The 23,009-nt window shown below is 47.9% G+C and overlaps 1 protein-coding gene across 1 annotated transcript in view; it reads left to right on the forward strand.

Moving 5' to 3' along the window:
* SGSM3 (small G protein signaling modulator 3) overlaps positions 1–23,009 on the forward strand; it is a 154,701-nt gene that overhangs the window by 127,466 nt on the left and 4,226 nt on the right. The window contains exons 17-21 of the mRNA XM_063940730.1: positions 2,370–2,440; positions 2,584–2,632; positions 3,911–3,996; positions 11,009–11,131; positions 19,654–19,714. Coding sequence (XP_063796800.1) covers positions 2,370–2,440; positions 2,584–2,632; positions 3,911–3,996; positions 11,009–11,131; positions 19,654–19,714 — 390 coding nt within the window. The remainder of the gene's footprint in view (positions 1–2,369; positions 2,441–2,583; positions 2,633–3,910; positions 3,997–11,008; positions 11,132–19,653; positions 19,715–23,009) is intronic.

The following is a 23,009-nucleotide window of genomic DNA, read 5'->3' on the forward strand; positions in this document are numbered from 1 at the left end:
CGATTTCTGCACTTCCTGCAAACAGGAGTGTCTATGAGCCTCAAATTGGGGTCCATAAAGGTTCAAGTTTCGGCCCTATAGATTTTCTTCCAAAAAGAATTGGCTTCAGTTCCTGAAGTCCAGACGTTTGTCAAGGGAGTATTGCATATACAGCCCTTGTGTGCCTCCAGTGGCACCGTGGGATCTCAACGTAGTGTTGGGATTCCTCAAATCATATTGGTTTGAACCACTCAAATCTGTGGATTTGAAATATCTCACATGGAAAGTGACCATGCTGTTGGCCCTGGCCTCGGCCAGGCGATTGTCAAAATTGGCGGCTTTGTCTTACAAAAGCCCATATTTGATTTTCCATTCGGACAGGGCAGAACTGCGGACTCGTCCCCAGTTTCTTCCTAAGGTGGTGTCAGCGTTTCACCTGAAACAACCTATTGTGGTGCCTGCGGCTACTAGGGACTTGGAGGACTCCAAGTTGCTAGACGTTGTCAGGGCCCTGAAAATATATATATATATATATATAATTCCAGGACGGCTGGAGTCAGAAAGTCTGACTTGCTGTTTATATTGTAGGCACCCAAAAAGCTGGGTGCTCCTGCTTCTAAGCAGACTATTGCTCGTTGGATTTGTAGTACAATTCAGCTTGCACATTCTGTGGCAGGCCTGCCACAGCCAAAATATGTAAATGCCCATTCCACAAGGAAGGTGGGCTCATCTTGGGCGGCTGCCCGAGGGGTCTCGGCTTTACAACTTTGCCGAGCAGCTACTTGGTCAGGGGCAAACACGTTTGCTAAATTCTACAAATTTGATACCCTGGCTGAGGAGGACCTGGAGTTCTCTCATTCGGTGCTGCAGAGTCATCCGCACTCTCCCGCCCGTTTGGGAGCTTTGGTATAATCCCCATGGTCCTGACGGAGTCCCCAGCATCCACTAGGACGTTAGAGAAAATAAGATTTTACTTACCGATAAATCTATTTCTCATAGTCCGTAGTGGATGCTGGGCGCCCATCCCAAGTGCGGATTGTCTGCATTACTTGTACATAGTTATTGTTACAAAAAAATCGGGTTATTATTGTTGTGAGCCATCTTTTTTAGAGGCTACTTCATTGTTATCATACTGTTAACTGGGTTCAAATCACAAGTTGTACGGTGTGATTGGTGTGGCTGGTATAAGTCTTACCCGGGATTCAAGATCCTTCCTTATTGTGTACGCTCGTCCGGGCACAGTACCTAACTGAGGCTTGGAGGAGGGTCATAGGGGGAGGAGCCAGTACACACCATGTGATCCTAAAAGCTTGCTTTTGTGCCCTGTCTCCTGCGGAGCCGCTATTCCCCATGGTCCTGACGGAGTCCCCAGCATCCACTACGGACTATGAGAAATAGATTTATCGGTAAGTAAAATCTTATTTTTTCCATGAATACGTCATTCTCCTTTTGTACAGACATATGCAAATTCAGTATTGTGTGGCAGAAAATTGGTTACTTAAAAAACAAATAAAAAAATTGGTTGGACATGTGCAATTTCAGTATTGGTTTTAGAGCAATCCAATTAGTGGGGATTCCCCCGCGTGTGAAATGTCAGACAGAACCTCGCAGCTCCGTTAGCTGCAAGGAAACATTTGTGTAAAAATGGGAAAATCGGGTTTGTGCGCTGAAAAAGCCCATTGATTCTGCAATTTAAATCTTAATCCCGATTTTTAGGCATAGGAGAGGCTATTTAATTGAATACCCTTTTCCCTGCACTCCTATTATTTTAGCCAGCAAAGAGGTAACTGAATACCGCACCTCTGTGTTGGTAAATCTGTATATACTGATAAGTCAGGGCACATGGCAGGCTACTAATTTTAGGATCCCTCTGCCATCCACTTCACAGAAGACTCTGATCTATAATATGCTGTATTATACAATCACTTACTAAATGCTTTAGGACCTGGTTTATATCCTTCATCATTTCATATTAATAATAATAATTAATATCTGAAAGTGTTCTTTAAAAATGTTTTTATGGGACAGATAATTATTTTCGTTTTAAAGCATATTCTGTTAAAGCCTTTTTATATATGAAAATAAATTACAGAAAGTTTAATTGCTGTGTGACTTGAAGCACGTCATGTTCTACTGTTTAGCATAACAAAAAGGGGCGTGGCAGAAACGTGCTCACATAACATAGAGTACGGAGAACAAAGGAGTACCATCCTTACTTAACACAAGGCAACAATTTCCTCTTTATTTTATTTGTCTGTTGATTATGACGATCTGTAGTACAATACAGCAGTTTGGCATCTTGAGAAAGGGAGACCCTGCACTCCATTCTGTAAGGAACAAACAATGCAGGATTATAATTGAATTGGCTTGTTATGATTATGTTCCCTAAGGCTGCCAGTCGGGAAGTAGAGAGAGACTTTGACTCTGTGTATTCTCGCCTTGTCCTGTGCAAGACCTACAGGTAATATCAGAATAACTCTTTCTTAATTATGGGTGACATTTTATAGAAGCTTAATGATTTTCCTGCTGTATTGCCTCGTTGTAATAAATAGTAATGCTCTGCTCTCCCTGTATATGCTCAAATATTTATTCTTTCTCTTATAGGTTAGATGAGGATGGCAAAGTGTTAACTCCAGAGGAGCTGCTATATCGGGTATGTATATTTTAGTGCAGTGACAACACAAGGAATGATTAAGTTTGGTTTCTGGCCCTAGGATTTATATAGGAGAGGCAGTCAATTTACCGCGTCGGGATCCCGGCAGTCAGGATACTGACGCCGGAATCCCGACACCAGTCCCGACATCGGCTGGTTACCCCTCTTGGGTGGTACACACCACCACCTGGAGGGGAATAGAAGCGTGGCGAGCCGTCGAGGGGATAAGCTGCGCTCGCCGAAGGGATCCTGGGTGTCTAGCTCCCGGCGTCAGTTTTCTGACCACCGAGATCTTGTACTGATCCCCCATATAGCCATGGTCTTCCATATTGTTGCAGGAAATGCCTGTGGCAGCATCTCGGGAAATGGGGTGTGTGTATGTGTGTGGTGGTGGGGGGGGGGGGGTTCCTCCTGCTAGTTAGAACTATATCTTTCATAGGGTCCAAATTGTATATGGATTTTATAGCACTAAAAAGAGGTGTCTCATCAGTATTTTATGACTGCTAAAGACTCCCACTTTTGTTTTGTGTTAAGTGATAAAACCACAAAAAATGAAAATCCTGTTGTTCAGCACACATCCATAGCCAGCTGTAACATCCTATAACTTTGCTGGTACCTACGTTTATCAGATATGAATGACAAGTTTTGTTATAACAAACAAAAATCCAGATTAGTCCTGTTGCTTTGGTAAGAAATGAAGTAATAAAGCCGAGTTACATTCTATTTCATTTTCCGCAGCATCAAAACTTGCTTTTGGGAAACCCTATTTCCCCAAAACAGTCCTCATGACAGCCTAACAGTCCATCTTTTCCACATCTCCTTGCTGGAGCACAGATGTACTCATTACTGACTGATACATTTTATAAGCGCTACAGGTGGTACTAAGTATTTATCTTGTGATTCGTGTGGAGACCTGGAAAACATGCACTGCTGAGGTGACCTGAAGACCCAATTTAGGAAACGCTATTCTAGATCTGAGCAGTGCATGCATTGAATGGTGCTGCTTTTTTCTATCCCTCTCTCGTTCCATATAATTGGGCTGCACATGAATACTGATAATCCAAAACAATCAATACTCTTGGTTGCTCAGGAAACAGTTGTCACCCAATCATAGGAGGAAATCATCTTTCTTATTTGCCAACAGAAAGCAGTGGCGTCATTTATGGCTTAGCGTTTCCATATTAGATGATGTGTTCCAAATGAAGTGATCCAGTTTCCTGTGCCATATATGTATGGCCACCTTTTTTCATATTTCAAATATTGGTCTTTCCTCACTAGGGGGTGCAGTCTGTGAATGTTAGTCACGACGCAGCTCACGCACAGATGGACGTCAAACTCCGCTCACTCATTTGTATAGGACTTAAGTAAGTGACATGAGTACCAAACTTCTAATAAAATGATCTTCATTCCATTACGTCTTCCCAAAGGAAAATAAATCTGTCTTAAATAAACATGATTTAAATAACTCCATTGTGTAAGGAAATACTACTTATGTCATGGAAGAGGGAAAGTTACATAAAATATGGACACTTCTTCACATGCAGAAAAAGTGTCGGTGAGATAAACAATAGAAAAACAATCGCTACTCTTGGGGAAAAAAAAAAAAAGATCTAATGACGGCTAACAGTAACACTTAATAATGGGAGCTATCATTAGCAGTAACACTTACTGATGGAGCTATCGGTAGCAGTAACACTTAATGATTGAGCCATCGGTAGCGGTAACACTTGTTGGTGGAGCCATCAATAGCATTAACACTTAATGGTGGAGCTATCAGTACCAGTAACACTTAACTGGTGGAGCTATTGGTAGCAGTAACACTTAATGGTGGAGTTATCGGTAGCAGTAACACTTAATAATGGAGCTATCATTAGCAATAACACAACTTCATGGTTTGTTTTTTTGTTGTTGTCTTTTTATTTTATTTTGTTACAGTTGTGATATTTATTTTTCCACTATATAAATGTGTTGAGAGATTTCAAAATGTTACAGTGACAGGTTGTTTTTGGGTTTTTTTGCATCTATTTTATTGCTGTATATCAACATACTAGGTGCTTCATTGCGCCCTACGGGCGCTCTTCACACCGTCGAAAGGGGCTACGCCCCCTTAACCCCTGCACGCCTTGCTGCGGTTCAATATTTGTATGAGTATTACCTGCATTCCTAGGTTTGTTAGTGGTTAAATATTGCACGACGAAAGTGCTTCCAATGGTGAAGGGGGCGTAGCCCCTTGCGACGGCGTGAACAGTGCCTGCAGGGCACGATGTACAGAATGTAGCGGGTGCGGGGGGGACCGCGGATGAGGCAGGGAGTCTGTAGATGCTGCGGGTGGAGGGGGGTGGATACAGGTGTGTGTGTGTGTTGGGGGGGGGGGGTGCACGGGACCTATAACTATGTGATTTTATGTGTAACAATATATAGGACACGGATAAGGATGTATGTGATATAGACATACCCGCATGAAGAGGTAAATGGTGTCATTAGACACAGAGGGGAGTGCTGGTACAATGCGGAGCAGGGGCAGCTGTGTCCTCTCTCTACACCGTACCATCCTTCAGGCGTAGCAACGTGGACATGTTGCGCACGCAAGGTCTCCACGCGGCCGCAGGTGCACCAGTCCCCTCTGCATGCGCTATGTGCGCGCCCCCCTCAGGTGCAGTAGGAGGAGGGGGCGATGGCTGGAGCTGGTACCAGGGCCAATGGGCATGGGCAGCGCGGTCATGTGTTCGGCTTGTGCCCTGCGCTTGCTTTGTGAGGGATATGGAGGAGGCGGCAGAGCGGAGCATCACCGATATACCGGTAACTATGGGGGGCACCGCAGGGGGTTATGGCTCCTGTACTCCTGGTGAGGTTTTGTCAGGGAGGTATCAAGGAGCCAGTGGTATGGACCATGTATGGGATACAGGGGGGTAGGGAGGGGATACAGAAATGCAGGGCCGTATGGAGGGGATACAGAAACGCAGGGCGGTAGGGAGGGGAAACAGAGACGCGGGGCATTAGGGAGGTGATACAGAGCGGTAGGGAGGGGATACAGAGATGCAGAGCGGTAGGAAGGGGATACAGAGACACAGGGCGGTAGGGAAGGGATGGAGAGAAGCGGGGCGGTAGGGAGTGGATACAGAGACACAGGGCGGTAGGGAGGGGATACAGAGATGGAGAGAAGCGGGGCGGTAGGGAGTGGATACAGAGGCGTAGGGAGGAGGGAGGGGATAGAGAGACGCGGGCCGGTAGGGAGGGGATAGAGAGAAGGGGGGCGGTAGGGAGGGGACAGAGAGACGCGGGTCGGTAGGGAGGGGATAGAGAGACGCAGGGCGGTAGGGAGGGGATAGAGAGACGCAGGGCGGTAGGGAGGGGATAGAGAGACGCAGGGTGGTAGGGAGGGGATAGAGAGACGCAGGGCGGTAGGGAGGGGATAGAGAGAAGCGGGGTGGTAGGGAGGGGATAGAGAGACGCAGGGCGGTAGGGAGGGGATAGAGAGAAGCAGGGTGGTAGGGAGGGGATAGAGAGACGCAGGGCGGTAGGGAGGGGATAGAGAGACACAGGGCGGTAGGGAGGGGATAGAGGAAGCGGGATGGTAGGGTGGGGATACAGAGGCGTAGGGAGGAGGGGATAGAGAGACGCGGGGCGGTAGGGTGGGGATAGAGAGACGCGGGGCGGTAGGGAGGGGATAGAGAGACGCGGGGCGGTAGGGAGGGGATAGAGAGACGCGGGGCGGTAGGGAGGGGATACAGAGATGCAGGGTGTTGGGGAGGGGATACAGAGACGCGGGGCAGCACGTAGAGGATACAGAGAGGCGGGGCGGCTGGGAGGGGATAGAGAGACGCGGGGTGGTAGGAAGGGGATATAGAGACGCTGGGCGGTAGGGAGGGGATAGAGAGAAGCGGGATGGTAGGGTGGGGATACAGAGGCATAGGGAGGAGGGGATACAGAGACATGGGGCGGTAGGGAGGGGATAGAGAGACGTAGGGAGGGGATAGAGAGAAGCATGGCGGTAGGGAGGGGATAGAGAGACGCAGGGCGGTAGGGAGGGGATACAGAGACACAGGGCGGTAGGGAGGGGATAGAGAGACGCTGGGCGGTAGGGAAGGGATAGAGAGAAGCGGGATGGTAGGGTGGGGATACAGAGGCATAGGGAGGAGGGGATACAGAGACATGGGGCGGTAGGGAGGGGATAGAGAGACGCAGGGCGGTAGGGAGGGGATAGAGAGAAGCAGGGTGGTAGGGAGGGGATAGAGAGACGCAGGGCGGTAGGGAGGGGATACAGAGAAGCAGGGCGGTAGGGAGGGGATACAGAGACACAGGGCGGTAGGGAGGGGATAGAGGAAGCGGGATGGTAGGGTGGGGATACAGAGGCGTAGGGAGGAGGGGATAGAGAGACGCGGGGCAGTAGGGTGGGGATAGAGAGACGCGGGGCGGTAGGGAGGGGATAGAGAGACGCGGGGCGGTAGGGAGGGGATAGAGAGACGCGGGGCGGTAGGGAGGGGATACAGAGATGCAGGGTGTTGGGGAGGGGATACAGAGACGCGGGGCAGCACGTAGAGGATACAGAGAGGCGGGGCGGCTGGGAGGGGATAGAGAGACGCGGGGTGGTAGGAAGGGGATATAGAGACGCTGGGCGGTAGGGAGGGGATAGAGAGAAGCGGGATGGTAGGGTGGGGATACAGAGGCATAGGGAGGAGGGGATACAGAGACATGGGGCGGTAGGGAGGGGATAGAGAGACGTAGGGAGGGGATAGAGAGAAGCAGGGCGGTAGGGAGGGGATAGAGAGACGCAGGGCGGTAGGGAGGGGATACAGAGACACAGGGCGGTAGGGAGGGGATAAAGAGACGCTGGGCGGTAGGGAGGGGATAGAGAGAAGCGGGATGGTAGGGTGGGGATACAGAGGCATAGGGAGGAGGGGATACAGAGACATGGGGCGGTAGGGAGGGGATAGAGAGACGCAGGGCGGTAGGGAGGGGATAGAGAGACGCGGGGCGGTAGGGAGGGGATAGAGAGACGCGGGGCGGTAGGGAGGGGATAGAGAGACGCAGGGCGGTAGGGAGGGGATAGAGAGAAGCAGGGCGGTAGGGAGGGGATAGAGAGACGCAGGGCGGTAGGGAGGGGATACAGAGACACAGGGCGGTAGGGAGGGGATAGAGAGAAGCGGGATGGTAGGGTGGGGATACAGAGGCGTAGGGAGGAGGGGATAGAGAGACGCGGGCGGTAGGGAGGGGATAGAGAGACGCGGGGCGGTAGGGAGGGGATACAGAGATGCAGGGTGTTGGGGAGGGGATACAGAGATGCGGGACAGCAGGTAGAGGATACAGAGAGGCAGGGCGGCTGGGAGGGGATAGAGAGATGCGGGGCGGTAGGGAGGGGATAGAGAGACGTGGGGCGGTAGGGAGGGGATAGAGAGACGCGGGGTGGTAGGGAGGGGATATAGAGACGCGGGGCGGCAGGGAGAGTCCCCAGTGAGGAAGCTGATGAAGAGAGGGGGGAAAGTAGTGGAGAGGGAGGGCACCAGAAGTGGAGACTTGTGTAAAGTGGCGACCAGACATAGAATCAGTGGGTAGGATGGCCGTAGGGACTCACCGTTGAGGCTGTGGGCGGCTGCTGCAGGCTGGTAAACAGTAGTGTCCAGAGGCGTCACTGGGTGTCGGAGCGCAGTCTAATCTATTACACACATCTCTCAAACCCCACCCCGCGAATGAAAAGGGGGCGTGGCCTTCTGTAAAAGGGGCGTGGCCTCGCAGGTATGTTCTCTCTCGCTCCGGGGGTGTTTCCAGCTTGCCTGTTGATGCTGGCAGCCCCCGGAGAGTGTGTGTGCCGGCTCTTCTCTGTGACAGGAGGAGAGTGCTGCAGGAGTGTCTTGTCACAGCAGGAGATCTGACAGCTGGATGTGTGTGGAGGAGGCGGCGGCGGGTGTGTCTACACTGCGCAGGGAGGGCTATGAAAGCCTTCTCCTGCACCACCCGTCCTTCCTAATGTGTATGCCGGGGGCGGCATCAGCCGTTGTTGTTCGCCCGGCGCCGTGGCCGGGGAGTCAGAGCTGCTGATGGGTGGGGGGAGGGGAGAGAGAGAGATGGACAGGCAGCAGGAGCAGAGACTTGCTGACTCCGCCCACCGCTGTGACTCCACCCAGCGTTACGGCCAGGCACAGAGTCACAGATTTGGCCTAATATATAGGAGATGAACCAAAAAATGACTGTTTTGCGCTAAAATACTAAATGGTGCATATATGAATGAAAACTCCTGTATAATATATAACCATCTGATTTATTTATTCAATAAAAAATATATTTATAAAAAGATTGGGTAACGTTCTGCTTTTACTATATAGAATTCATGTGTACAAGTCATCAAACACTTTTCCTAATTGCTATGACAATGGAAAACACCTGATATATATTTACCATATGTAGTATGAATACTTATGAACACTCTAGATAGTATCCAATCTTAAGTATACATCTTTCATAAAAAAGTGCAATTTAACTTTAAAATGTTATCCATATAGATATTGTAGAAACAACTGTGTTTAAAGATGCTGTCCCAAATTGTGGTTACCACTCATATGCTGTATGCACACAGCTTATTGTTCCATGATATATAGGTTTCTTAAAATGGTATGAAAACTTATGCACACCTGTATGCTTTTCAGTTTTAAGGTGCAGTCTCTTGTATATACAAGCAGTGGCACTAAGTATGGTGTCCCACGTTATGTGCAAATGATCCTGAGAGCACTTGTCCCGTAATGCGATTGCTGCTTATGTGCCGTGTATGGCAGCTTACCACTGCAGCCCAACTGGCTGTTTTGCGGGATCTTGCGCTGCACTCAGCGGTGTGTGGTGCTGTCTCTCACCCGTCTATGTCCGCTCAACAGAGCACGGGAAGCTGGAGCTGCTTGTATACGGACGGCTGTGCAGATCTGACTCTCCCCGTCAGCTGGTTGGCCGCGTCCTCGTTGCAGAAGACCCAGCCGGCGGTTTCTGATTTAAGGAGTCACGTTTGGCCGTCCTTGGTTCCCAGCTTATGGACCAGATCACCAAAAGTTGTAGGAATTTGTAGAATGATCAGCAACTTTTCCCTCTAACTAGTTTCATACCTGGGTGCTTCCTCAACTCTTCCTTGACTCTTTGAGGAAGCACCCAGGTGTGAAACTAGTTAGAGAGAAAATTTGCTGATCATTCTACAAATTTCTACAACTGATGGTGATCTGGTCCATAAGCTGGGAACCAAGGACGGCCAAACATGACTCCTTAAATCAGAAACCGCCGGCTGGGTCTTCTGCAACGAGGACGCGGCCAACCAGCTGACGGGGAGAGTCAGATCTGCACAGCCGTCCGTATACAAGCAGCTCCAGCTTCCCGTGCTCTGTTGAGCGGACATAGACGGGTGAGAGACAGCACCACACACCGCTGAGTGCAGCGCAAGATCCCGCAAAACAGCCAGTTGGGCTGCAGTGGTAAGCTGCCATACACGGCACATAAGCAGCAATCACATTACGGGACAAGTGCTCTCAGGATCGTTTGCACATAACGTGGGACACCATACATAGTGCCACTGCTTGTATATACAAGAGACTGCACCTTAAAACTGAAAAGCATACGAGTGCGCATAAGTTTTCATACCATTTTAAGAAACATATATATCATGGAACAATAAGCTGTGTGCATACAGCATATGAGTGGTAACCACAATTTGGGACAGCAATTTTAAATACAGTTGTTTCTACGTGCAAAAGTTTTCATACCATTTTAAGAAACCTATATATCATGGAACAATAAGCTATGTGCATACAGCATATGAGTGGTAACCACAATTTGGGACAGCATCTTTAAACACAGTTGTTTCTACAATATCTATATGGATAACATTTTAAAGTTAAATTGCACTTTTTTATGAAAGATGTATACTTAAGATTGGATACTATCTAGAGTGTTCATAAGTATTCATACTACATGTGGTAAATATATATCAGGTGTTTTCCATTGTTATAGCAATTAGGAAAAGTATTTGATGACTTGTACACATGAATTCTATATAGTAAAAGCAGAACGTTACCCAATCTTTTTATATATATATTTTTTATTGAATAAATAAATCAGATGGTTATATATTATACAGGAGTTTTCATTCATATATGCACTATTTAGTATTTTAGCGCAAAACGGTCATTTTTTGGTTCTTTGGTTTGCTTTAATTTCTGAGGTGGAGATCTGTGGCTCTTCATCATCACTAATTAAAATAGCTGTGTGCACACAGACACAGCTGGACTGGTTTTTTGCAGCTCATAGTATAAAAACGAATTGAATTTATACAATTTAAAAACATACAGCGACTGAATTGTGATTTTTGGAGTTCTGTATATCAACATATGCCTTGTTACATTCCAGTGAGCAGGTCATCCATTTGTGGCTAGAAGTGCTCTGCTCCAGTTTACAGACCGTGGAGAAATGGTATCAGCCGTGGTCTTTCCTGAGGAGTCCGGGCTGGGTCCAGATCAAGTGTGAACTGAGGTGAGTGAGTGGTTTTGACCACTGAGAGATTATAATCTTAATGAAGGAGTAGATTGATCTCCATAAAGAACAGCTGGCACATAGAACAGATATAATCCATCACTGAGGGCTTTAGCTATGGGCTTTGATTTTGCCATGACCCACCTTATGAAAAAATAAAAAGACCAAAATTCAGTTTAAACAATATGGTGTGTGTGTGTGTGTGTGTGTGTGTGTGTGTGTGTGTAATATATAAACAGTGACGTGCGGTGAGGTGAGGCAGAGCCTTTCCTGTCATACTAACGTAAAAAACAGAGTTTTGACTATATAACGTATATGAAAAACACAAAGAATATATTAGAAATATCTTCTTTGTATCATTCTAACCACTTTTATAGTTAAAACTCTGGAGTAAAAAGTCTATGGCAGGTGAGGCAGGGCCTCCTTTTCCGCACATCTCTGAGCAAAGCTCACAAAATCTCCAGGTGTTTACTGCTAGACCTGTGTATACTGCCCACATTAACCCTTTGGCTCATATATTGTGTGTAAATCTGGCTTTGTTACTAGCCAGTGCCTCCTGAGCCAACCCTGATATAATATCATTTATTTCTGCAGCAGTGGACTTTATCAGCCAGCTGGCTGATAGGCTGATTTCCTCTATTTCCGTGATACAATACTTAACTTGTAATTGCTTGTGATATGAAACCCATAATGACCAAATTATTTGTTGTTTTCTATGGAGAAATTGCACCATTGGGAGGCTATACATAAAACGCTACTATTTATAATGCATGTGTTTTGCTGGCCCTTGCACAGTACTAAGGGGAGGCTGACACTGTACAAACCTTGAATAATAAAAAAAAAAGTGATAACTAGTCATTTTACTTTTAAATTGCATGAAGTTCATGTTGTTTTGTGCCTCAGCGTGCTCACTAGTACGGCTGGACAGTAGCCAGATCTAGGCGGGTGCATTTTTGGGGGTGTACAGAAATAAATGTAAAAAAAGCAATGCCTTAGATGGAAACTCTTTTATACCCCTTTCACATCTGTAATGCCGGATCCTACCCGGGAATTAGAAACGGGTCCTTCTCGGGTGGGATCCGGCGTTGGAGACTCTCCTACCTCTTTCTGCTGGCTTCCAGACCCGGCATATTGCCGGGTCGGTTGCCATAGCAGTGGGGGGCGGAGCCAGCAGCGGAGGTGGAGGCGGCGCTGGGAGATGAGCTCATCTCCGCGCCGCCTCTCCCTATCTTGTAAACGGGGAATCCGTTTACAGAGCCACTGACCCGGTATTCAATCCGGGAATAACACTGCTTATAACCTGGGTTGAATTACCGGTTCAGGCGACCTGGGAAATCTGACATGGCGCTTTCACAACGCACACTGACCCGTGTCCACCCGGCAATATACCCGTGAAAGAGAAGGACAGTCATATAGAAGGAAGACCAGATAGATTCAGTGTCAGCACAATAATACTGGTATAAGTACGTTACTAAATATTTCTGAGAGACTTGGTAACTGTGTATATTGACCGAGATTAAATGAAGAACTGCCATACAGGAATACCACGTAGTGGGTGTCTTCATTTCCGTAGTTTCTGCTCAAGATGAATACAGACATTCCTGTAAATTTCTATAAAAGAAATAACTAAGTAACAAAACTTCCCCAGAAAAAAAAAAAAAGGAAAAAATTTGCAGAAGAACATGAAAAAGCTGTTAAAAAGTATTGTACGAAAACTAATACAAAATATCAGGACCATTGTAATAGTCTCAACCACAGAGCACATAATGACATACAAATCTTTGCTTGATTTTTGTGATCAGGGAAATCACAAATATGGAGCGCAGATAGAAATGCCAGCCTAAATTTGACAATGCAAAAAATACAAAAGTTAGGGCTTAGTAGAGTTAGTCCCTGGATACGTAAGAGGAAACCATCCACCTGGCTCAAATGTTTTCAAACGTATCTATAGCTCCACGGGACATATGCGTAAATCGTTCATGCTCTATAGAGTCCTTAACCAGGGCTATCCATACCCTGAAAACAGGGCCTGTCTGTGCAAGCCACGAGCGGGCTATACAAACCTTGACCAAGGCGCATAGGTTTTTAAGGTATTGTACATCAGGGCCAATAAGTACGTCCACCACCCCAGCCCCTAGTTCACGTTTTGAACGTAAGTAAAAGGTCAACACTTTTACTAGCAAAATACGTCTAGTAAAAGCATTGGCCTTTTAAAAATCTGGCATCAGAAGCATCGGGTAGTAGCATTACAGCACAGGTATACTGTGATTTTTCCTTATGTGTACATACCGGAATTGCATCTTTATTACTCCTATTTCTCTAACGTCCTAGTGGATGCTGGGGACTCCGTAAGGACCATGGGGATAGACGGGCTCCGCAGGAGACATGGGCACTTAAAGAAAGAATTTAGGTTCTGGTGTGCACTGGCTCCTCCCTCTATGCCCCTCCTCCAGACCTCGGTTTGATACTGTGCCCAGACGAGCTGGGTGCTTTTCAGTGAGCTCTCCTGAGTTTGCTGAGAGAAAGTATTTTGTTAAGTTTTTTATTTTCAGGGAGCTCTGCTGGCAACAGACTCCCTGCATCGTGGGACTGAGGGGAGAGAAGCAGCCCTACTCTCTGAAGCTAGGTCCTGCTTCTTAGGCTACTGGACACCATTAGCTCCAGAGGGATCGTACGCAGGATCTCACCCTCGCCGTCCGATCCCAGAGCCGCGCCGCCGTCCCCCTCGCAGAGCCGGAAGACAGAAGCCGGGTGAGTATGAGAAGCAAAGAAGACTTCATAGGCGGCAGAAGACTCCGTTCTTCACTGAGGTAACGCACAGCACTGCAGCTGTGCGCCATTGCTCCCACACACCTCACATACTCCGGTCACTGTAAGGGTGCAGGGGGGGGGGGGGGGGCGACCTGGGCAGCATTTGGGACCTCTTTTGGCAAAAGTTAAACATATATACAGCTGGGCACTGTACATATGTTTGAGCCCCCGCCAAAAATTGCGTATTTAAGCGGGACAGAAGCCCGCCGCCGAGTGGGCGGAGCTTCTTCCTCAGCACTCACCAGCGCCATTTTTTCTCCACAGCTCCGCTGAGAGGAAGCTCCCCAGGCTCTCCCCTGCAGATACACGGTAGAAGAGGGTAAAAAGAGAGGGGCGGCACATAATTAGGCGCAAAAAAACAATATATAAACAGCAGCTACTGGGTTAACATTAAGTTACTGTGTTATTCCTGGGTTTATAGCGCTGGGGTGTGTGCTGGCATACTCTCTTTGTCTCTCCTAAGGGCCTTGTGGGGGAACTGTCTTCAAAAAGGGCATTCCCTGTGTGTCGACATGTCTGATGAGGAAGGCTATGTGGAAGCAGAGCGGGAGCAAATGAATGTGGTGTCTCCGCCGACGGCGCCGACACCTGATTGGATGGATATGTGGAAGGTTTTAAATGATAATGTTAATTCCTTGCATAAAAGGTTAGAAAAAGCTGAAGCCTCAGGACAGTCAGGGCCTCAACCCGTGCCTGATCCTATGTCGCAGAGGCCGTCAGGGTCTCATAAGCGCCCACTATCCCAAATTGTTGACACAGATACCGACATGGATTCTGAGTCCAGTGTCGATTACGATGATGCAAAGTTACAGCCAAAATTGGCTAAATCCATCCGTTATATGATTATAGCAATTAAGGATGTGTTGCACATCACAGAGGAAATCCCAGTCCCTGACAAGAGGGTACATATGTATGGGGAAAAGAAGCCGGAGTTAACCTTTTCCCCCTCACACGAGCTAAATGAGTTATGTGAAAAGGCTTGGGAATCTCCAGATAAAAAACTGCAGATTTCCAAAAGGATTCTTATGGCGTATCCTTTCCCGCCAACGGACAGGTTACGCTGGGAATCCTCCCCTAAGGTGGACAAAGCTTTAACACGCTTATCCAAGAAGGTAGCCCTGCCGTCACAGGATACGGCTACCCTCAAAGATGCTGCGGATCGCAAACAGGAGGTTACCCTGAAGTCCATTTATACACATTCAGGTACCTTACTGAGGCCGGCGATCGCGTCGGCCTGGGTGTGTAGTGCTGTAGCAGCATGGACGGATACCGTGTCTGAGGAAATTGATACCTTAGACAAGGATACTATATTGTTGACCTTGGGGCATATTAAAGACGCTGTCCTATATATGAGAGATGCTCAAAGAGACATTAGTCTACTGGGTTCTAGAATAAATGCTATGTCAATTTCTGCCAGAAGGGTCCTGTGGACTTGGCAATGGACAGGTGATGCCGACTCAAAAAGGCATATGGAGGTTTTACCTTACAAGGTACTGCTGGAAAGTCAAATTTTTTGCCATATGTTTCCTCACAGCCTAAGAGAGCACCGTATTATCAAATGCAGTCCTTTCGATCACAGAAAAACAAGAAAGTCCGAGGTGCGTCCTTTCTTGCCAGAGGCAGGGGCAGAGGAAAGAAGCTGCACAACACCGCTAGTTCCCAGGAACAGAAGTCCTCCCCGGCCTCTACAAAATCCACCGCAAGACGCTGGGGCTCCACAGGCGGAGCTAGGCCTGGTGGGGGCACGTCTTCGAAATTTCAGCCACAAGTGGGTTCACTCCCAGTTGGATCCCTGGGCAATAGATATTGTGTCTCAGGGATACAAGCTGGAATTCGAGGAGATGCCCCCTCACCGATACCTCAAATCGGCCCTGCCAGCTTCCCACTACGAGAGGGAAATAGTGTTAACTGCAATTCACAAATTGTATCTTCAACAGGTGGTGGTCAAGGTTCCCCTCCTTCAACAAGGAAGGGGTTATTATTCGACCATGTTTGTAGTCCCGAAATCAGACGGTTCGGTCAGACCCATATTGAATTTAAAATCCCTGAACATATACCTGAAAAGGTTCAAGTTCAAGATGGAATCGCTGAGAGCGGTCATCGCAAGCCTGGAAGGGGGGGATTTTATGATGTCTCTGGACATAAAAGGATGCATACCTTCATGTCCCCATTTATCTACCTCATCAGGCGTACCTCAGATTTGTGGTACAGGATTGTCATTACCAATTTCAGACGTTGCCGTTTGGTCTCTCCACGGCACCGAGAATATTTACCAAGGTAATGGCGGAAATGATGGTACTCCTGCGGAAGCAAGGAGTCACAATTATCCCATACTTGGACGATCTCCTCATAAAAGCGAGATCAAGAGAGCAGTTGCTGATCAGCGTAGCACTTTCTCTGGAAGTGTAACGGCAACACGGCTGGATTCTAAATATTCCAAAGTCGCAGTTGGTTCCTACGACTCGTCTGCCTTTCCTGGGCATGATTCTAGACACAGACCAGAAAAGGGTTTATCTCCCGATAGAGAAAGCTCAGGAACTCATGACACTGGTCAGGAACCTATTAAAACCAAAACAGGTGTCAGTGCATCACTGCACTCGTGTCCTGGGAAAGATGGTGGCATCATACGAGGCCATTCCCTTCGGCAGGTTCCATGCGAGGACTTTTCAATGGGACTTACTGGACAAGTGGTCCGGATCACATCTTCAGATGCATCGGTTAATCACCCTATCCCCCAGGGCCAGGGTGTCACTCCTGTGGTGGCTGCAGAGCGCTCACCTTCTTGAGGGCCGCAGATTCGGCATTCAGGACTGGGTCCTGATGACCACGGACGCAAGCCTCCGAGGTTGGGGTACAGTCACACAGGGAAGAAATTTCCAAGGTCTGTGGTCAAGTCAAGAGACTTGCCTTCACATCAACATCCTGGAACTAAGGGCCATATACAACGCCCTACGTCAAGCGGAGACCCTGCTTCGCGACCAACCAGTTCTGATTCAGTCAGACAACATCACCGCAGTGGCTCATGTAAACCGCCAAGGCGGCACAAGGAGCAGAGTGGCGATGGCGGAAGCCACCAGAATTCTTCGCTGGGCGGAGAATCACGTAAGCGCACTGTCAGCAGTGTTCATCCCGGGAGTGGACAACTGGGAAGCAGACTTCCTCAGCAGACACGACCTCCACCCGGGAGAGTGGGGACTTCATCAGGAAGTCTTCGCACAGATTACAAGTCGGTGGGAACTGCCACAGGTGGACATGATGGCATCCCGCCTCAACAAAAAGCTACAGAGGTATTGCGCCAGGTCAAGAGACCCTCAGGCGATAGCTGTAGACGCCCTGGTGACACCGTGGGTGTTCCAGTCGGTCTATGTATTTCCTCCTCTTCCTCTCATACCCAAGGTGCTGAGGATAAGAAAAAGAGGAGTGAGAACAATACTCATTGTTCCAGATTGGCCACGAAGGACTTGGTATCCAGATCTGCAAGAAATGCTCACAGAGGACCCGTGGCCTCTTCCTCTAAGACAGGACTTGTTGCAACAGGGGCCCTGTCTGTTCCAAGACTTACCGCGTCTGCGTTTGACGGCATGGCGGTTGAACGCCGGATCCTAGCAGAGAAAGGCATTCCGGATGAGGTCATTCCTACGCTGATAAAGGCTAGGAAGGACGTGACAGCTCAACATTATCACCGTATATGGCGAAAATATGTTGCTTGGTGTGTGGCCAGGAATGCTCCTACGGAGGATTTCCAGCTGGGCCGTTTCCTTCACTTCCTACAGTCCGGAGTGAATTTGGGCCTAAAATTGGGTTCCATTAAGTCCAGATTTCGGCCCTATCCATTTTCTTTCAAAAGGAGTTGGCTTCTCTACCTGATGTTCAGACGTTTGTAAAGGGAGTGCTGCATATTCAGCCCCCTTTTGTGCCTCCAGTGGCACCTTGGGATCTTAACGTGGTGTTGAGTTTCCTGAAACCCCACTGGTTTGAACCACTCAAAACGGTGGAGTTGAAATATCTCACGTGGAAGGTGGTCATGCTATTAGCCTTGGCTTCGGCTAGGCGTGTGTCAGAGTTGGCGGCTTTGTCACATAAAAGCCCCTATCTGGTTTTCCATGCGGATAGAGCAGAATTGCGGACCCGTCCACAATTTCTGCCGAAAGTGGATTCATCCTTTCATATAAACCAACCTATTGTGGTGCCTGTGGCTACTACTGACTTGGAGGATTCCGAGTTACTTGATGTGGTCAGGGCTTTGAAGGTTTATGTAGCCAGAACGGCTAGGGTCAGGAAAACAGAGTCTGTTTATCCTGTATGCTTCCAACAAGCTTGGTGCTCCTGCTTCAAAGCAAACTATTGCTCGCTGGATCTGTAACACGATTCAGCAGGCTCATTCTGTGGCTGGATTGCCGCTGCCAAAATCAGTTAAGGCCCATTCCACTAGGAAGGCGGGCTCTTCTTGGGCGGCTGCCCGAGGGGTCTCGGCATTACAGCTTTGCCGAGCGGCTACTTGGTCAGGTTCAAACACTTTTGCAAAGTTCTACAAGTTTGATACCCTGGCTGAGGTGGACCTTGTGTTTGCTCAATCGGTGCTGCAGAGTCATCCGCACTCTCCCGCCCGTTTGGGAGCTATGGTATAATCCCCATGGTCCTTACGGAGTCCCCAGCATCCACTAGGACGTTAGAGAAAATAAGATTTTACTTACCGGTAAATCTATTTCTCGTAGTCCGTAGTGGATGCTGGGCGCCCGTCCAAAGTGCGGACTTCTTCTGCAATACTTGTATATAGTTATTGCTTCAATAAAGGTTAAGTTATGGTTGCATCAGGGTTTGACCTGATGCTCTGTTATTTGTCATACTGTTAACTGGTTGTTATCACATGTTATACGGTGTGGCTGGTATGAATCTTGCCCTGGATTACCAAAATCCTTTCCTTGTACTGTCAGCTCTTCTGGGCACAGTTTCTCTAACTGAGGTCTGGGGGAGGGGCATAGAGGGAGGAGCCAGTGCACACCAGAACCTAAATTCTTTCTTAAAGTGCCCATGTCTCCTGCGGAGCCCGTCTATCCCCATGGTCCTTACAGAGTCCCCAGCATCCACTACGGACTACGAGAAATAGATTTACCGGTAAGTAAAATCTTATTTTTATTCCTTGCAGTAACACTATGCTCTGCTTTCTTTTATATCCAAATGCAATTAAAAGAAAACCTTAAAAGTGACACTGCATCACACAGCTAACCTGAGGAGCGTTACTGTATCACGTTTTCATGCCACAAGTATCACTCACCGTCTTAAGGGGGGTACTCACGGAGCGATAATCTAAGCAATCTAACTAGATTGCTTAGAGTTTAAGCATGATCACTCCGTGTGTACCACCTACAGCGATAGCGATGCGCAGCCCCGCGCATCGCTATCGCTGGTGCTAGATTGGCCTGCCAATCTAGCAGGTAGCTCATTTCACCCGCTGGGTGAAATTAGCGGTTCGCTCAGCACACATCTCTCCCCATATCAGGCCGTGAATACGGGCCTTTACTGTATTGATATAATATACTCCATGCTAATGCTATTAACTATAACTTGCTTACTATAGCCAGTCCTCTACATGGATAACAGTAGCATGCTTGGAAATGTAATTGTAGCTAAACGTTAGGCACACAACTGAATGTCTTCTTTATATTCCAAATAATGTGAACAAAAGTGAATCTGTATTCTCATTTCCCCAGGGTTCTTTCCAAATTTGCCTTCAGTTTGTCGCCAGACTGGGAATTACCTGTGAAAAGAGAGGTAAGTCAGAACAGAACTGAAACTTCATAAAGATATTTTGTCATACAAGAATAAGGTTTGAAAAACAAAAACTCGTCCACCTTCCCAATGTATTATACTGCCATTATACTCTGGTACTCCACTGAGAGTAGGGTTGAATGGAATAAAAGAACGTTGTTACTGGAAGTTAGAGGTAAAATTGTATTTGGCTTTGTCTGTCAATCCATGTGGAGTGGTTCAGCCCTGGTTTCTTGACCATTTAAAAAAAAAAAAAAAAAGTTTTTGTGTGTGATGACCCCTTTAAGTTAGTAGTCCGAAAATACCATTACTTTATTTTTATTTCTCTAACGTCCTAGTGGATGCTGGGGACTCCTTCAGGACCATGGGGAATAGCGGGCTCCGCAGGAGACAGGGCACATCTAAAAAAGCTTTTAGGTCACATGGTGCGTACTGGCTCCTCCCCCTATGACCCTCCTCCAAGCCTCAGTTAGGTTTTTGTGCCCGTCCGAGAGGGTGCAATCTAGGTGGCTCTCTTAAAGAGCTGTTTAGAAAAGTTTTTTTTTAGGTTTCAATCTCAGTGATTCCTGCTGGCAACAGGATCACTGCATCGAGGGACTTAGGGGAGAGATTTCCAACTCACCTGCGTGCAGGATGGATTGGAGTCTTAGGCTACTGGACACTTAGCTCCAGAGGGAGTCGGAACACAGGTCAGCCTGGGGTTCGTCCCGGAGCCGCGCCGCCGATCCCCCTTACAGACGCTGAAGAGACGGCAGAACGGAGGTCCGGAAAACAGGCGGCAGAAGACTCCACAGTCTTCATGAAGGTAGCGCACAGCACTGCAGCTGTGCGCCATTGTTGTCACACGGCTCACTGACTCAGTCACGGAGGGTGCAGGGCGCTGCTGGGGGCGCCCTGGGCAGCAATATAATTACCTTTAGTGGCAAAATAAATACATCACATATACCCATTAAGGCTATATGTATGTATTTTGACCCAGGCCAGTTTCTTAAAAACCGGGAGAAAAATCCCGCCGAAAAAGGGGCGGAGCTTATTCTCCTCAGCACTCAGCGCCATTTTCCTGCTCAGCTCCGCTGGTGAGGAAGGCTCCCAGGACTCTCCCCTGCACTGCACTACAGAAACAGGGTAACAAAGAGAAGGGGGGCATAAATTGGCGATATTTATATATTAAGAGCGCATATATAGTAAACAACACCTTCTAGGGTTGTTTATATACATTTATAGCGCTTTTGGTGTGTGCTGGCAAACTCTCCCTCTGTCTCCCCAAAGGGCTAAGGGGTCCTGTCTTCGATTAGAGCATTCCCTGTGTGGCTGCTGTGTGTCGGTACGTGTGTGTCGACATGTATGAGGACGATGTTGGTGTGGAGGCAGAGCAATTGCCGATGATGGTAATGTCACCCCCTAGGGAGTCGACACCGGAATGGATGGCTTTAGTTATGGAATTACGTGATAATGTCAGCACACTACAAAAGTCAGTTGACGAAATAAGACGCCCGGCAAACCAGTTAGTACCGGTTCAGGCGTCTCAGACACCGTCAGGGGCTGTAAAACGTCCTTTACCTCAGTCAGTCGACACGGGTACCGACACAGATGAATCTAGTGTCGACGGTGAAGAAACAAACGTATTTTCCAATAGGGCCACACGTTATATGATCACGGCAATGAAGGAGGCGTTGCAGATCTCTGATACTGCTGGTACCTCAAAAAGGGGTATTATGTGGGGGGTGAAAAAACTACCTGTATTTTTCCCAGAATCAGAGGAATTGAATGATGTGTGTGATGAAGCGTGGGTTACCCCCGATAGAAAATTGCTAATTTCAAAGAAGTTATTGGCATTATACCCTTTCCCACCAGAGGTTAGGGCGCGCTGGGAAACACCCCCTAAGGTGGATAAGGCGCTCACACGTTTATCAAAGCAAGTGGCGTTGCCGTCTCCTGATACGGCCGCCCTCAAGGATCCAGCAGATAGGAGGCTGGAAACTACACTGAAGAGTATATACACACATACTGGTGTTATACTGCGACCGGCAATAGCCTCAGCCTGGATGTGCAGTGCTGGGGTAGTGTGGTTGGATTCTCTGACTGAAAATATTGAGACCCTGGATAGGGACAGTATTTTATTGACTCTAGAGCAATTAAAGGATGCTTTTCTTTATATGCGAGATGCTCAGAGGGATGTTTGTACTTTAGCATCAAGAGTAAGCGCGATGTCCATATCTGCCAGAAGAAGTTTATGGACGCGACAGTGGTCAGGTGATGCGGATTCCAAGAGGCATATGAAAGTATTGCCATATAAAGGAGAGGAATTGTTTGGGGTCGGTCTTTCGGACCTGGTGACCACGGCAACTGCCGGCAAATCCACCTTTTTACCTCAGACCCCTTCACAACAGAAAAAGACACCGTATTTTCAGCCGCAGTCCTTTCGCTCCTATAAAAAGCGACCAAAAGGACAGTCTTATCTGCCGAGAGGCAGAGGAAAGGGTAAGAAAGGGCAGCACGCAGCCCCTGCCCAGGAACAGAAGCCCGCCCCGGCTTCTACAAAGCCATCAGCATGACGCTGGGGCTTTACAAGCGGACTCAGGAACGGTGGGGGGTCGACTCAAGATTTTCAGCAATCAATGGGCTCACTCACAAGTGGACCCGTGGGTCCTGCAGATAATATCTCAGGGTTACATGCTGGAGTTCGAAAGGTTTCCCCCTCGCCGGTTCCTAAAGTCTGCTTTACCAACGTCTCCCTCAGAAAGGACGTCGGTTTTGGAAGCCATTCACAAGCTGTATTCTCAGCAGGTGATAGTCAAGGTACCCCTCCTACAACAGGGAAAGGGGTATTATTCCACTCTATTTGTGGTACCGAAACCGGACGGTTCGGTAAGGCCTATTCTAAATCTGAAATCCTTGAACCTGTACATACAGAAATTCAAGTTCAAGATGGAGTCACTCAGGGCAGTGATAGCGAATCTGGAAGAAGGAGACTTCATGGTGTCCTTGGACATAAAAGATGCTTATCTACATGTCCCGATTTACCCCTCACACCAAGGGTATCTCAGGTTCGTGATACAAGACTGTCATTATCAGTTTCAAACGCTGCCGTTTGGTTTGTCCACGGCCCCTCGGGTCTTTACCAAGGTAATGACCGAAATGATGGTTCTTCTACGAAGAAAAGGCGTATTAATTATCCCTTACTTGGACGATCTCCTGATAAGGGCAAAGTCCAGAGAACAGCTGGAAGTCGGTGTGGCGCTAACACAAGTAGTGCTTCAGCAACACGGGTGGATTCTAAATCTTCCAAAATCTCAAT

The sequence above is a fragment of the Pseudophryne corroboree genome, chromosome 9, assembly GCF_028390025.1.
Source record: "Pseudophryne corroboree isolate aPseCor3 chromosome 9, aPseCor3.hap2, whole genome shotgun sequence".
In the NCBI taxonomy this organism is placed as follows: Eukaryota; Metazoa; Chordata; class Amphibia; order Anura; family Myobatrachidae; genus Pseudophryne; species Pseudophryne corroboree.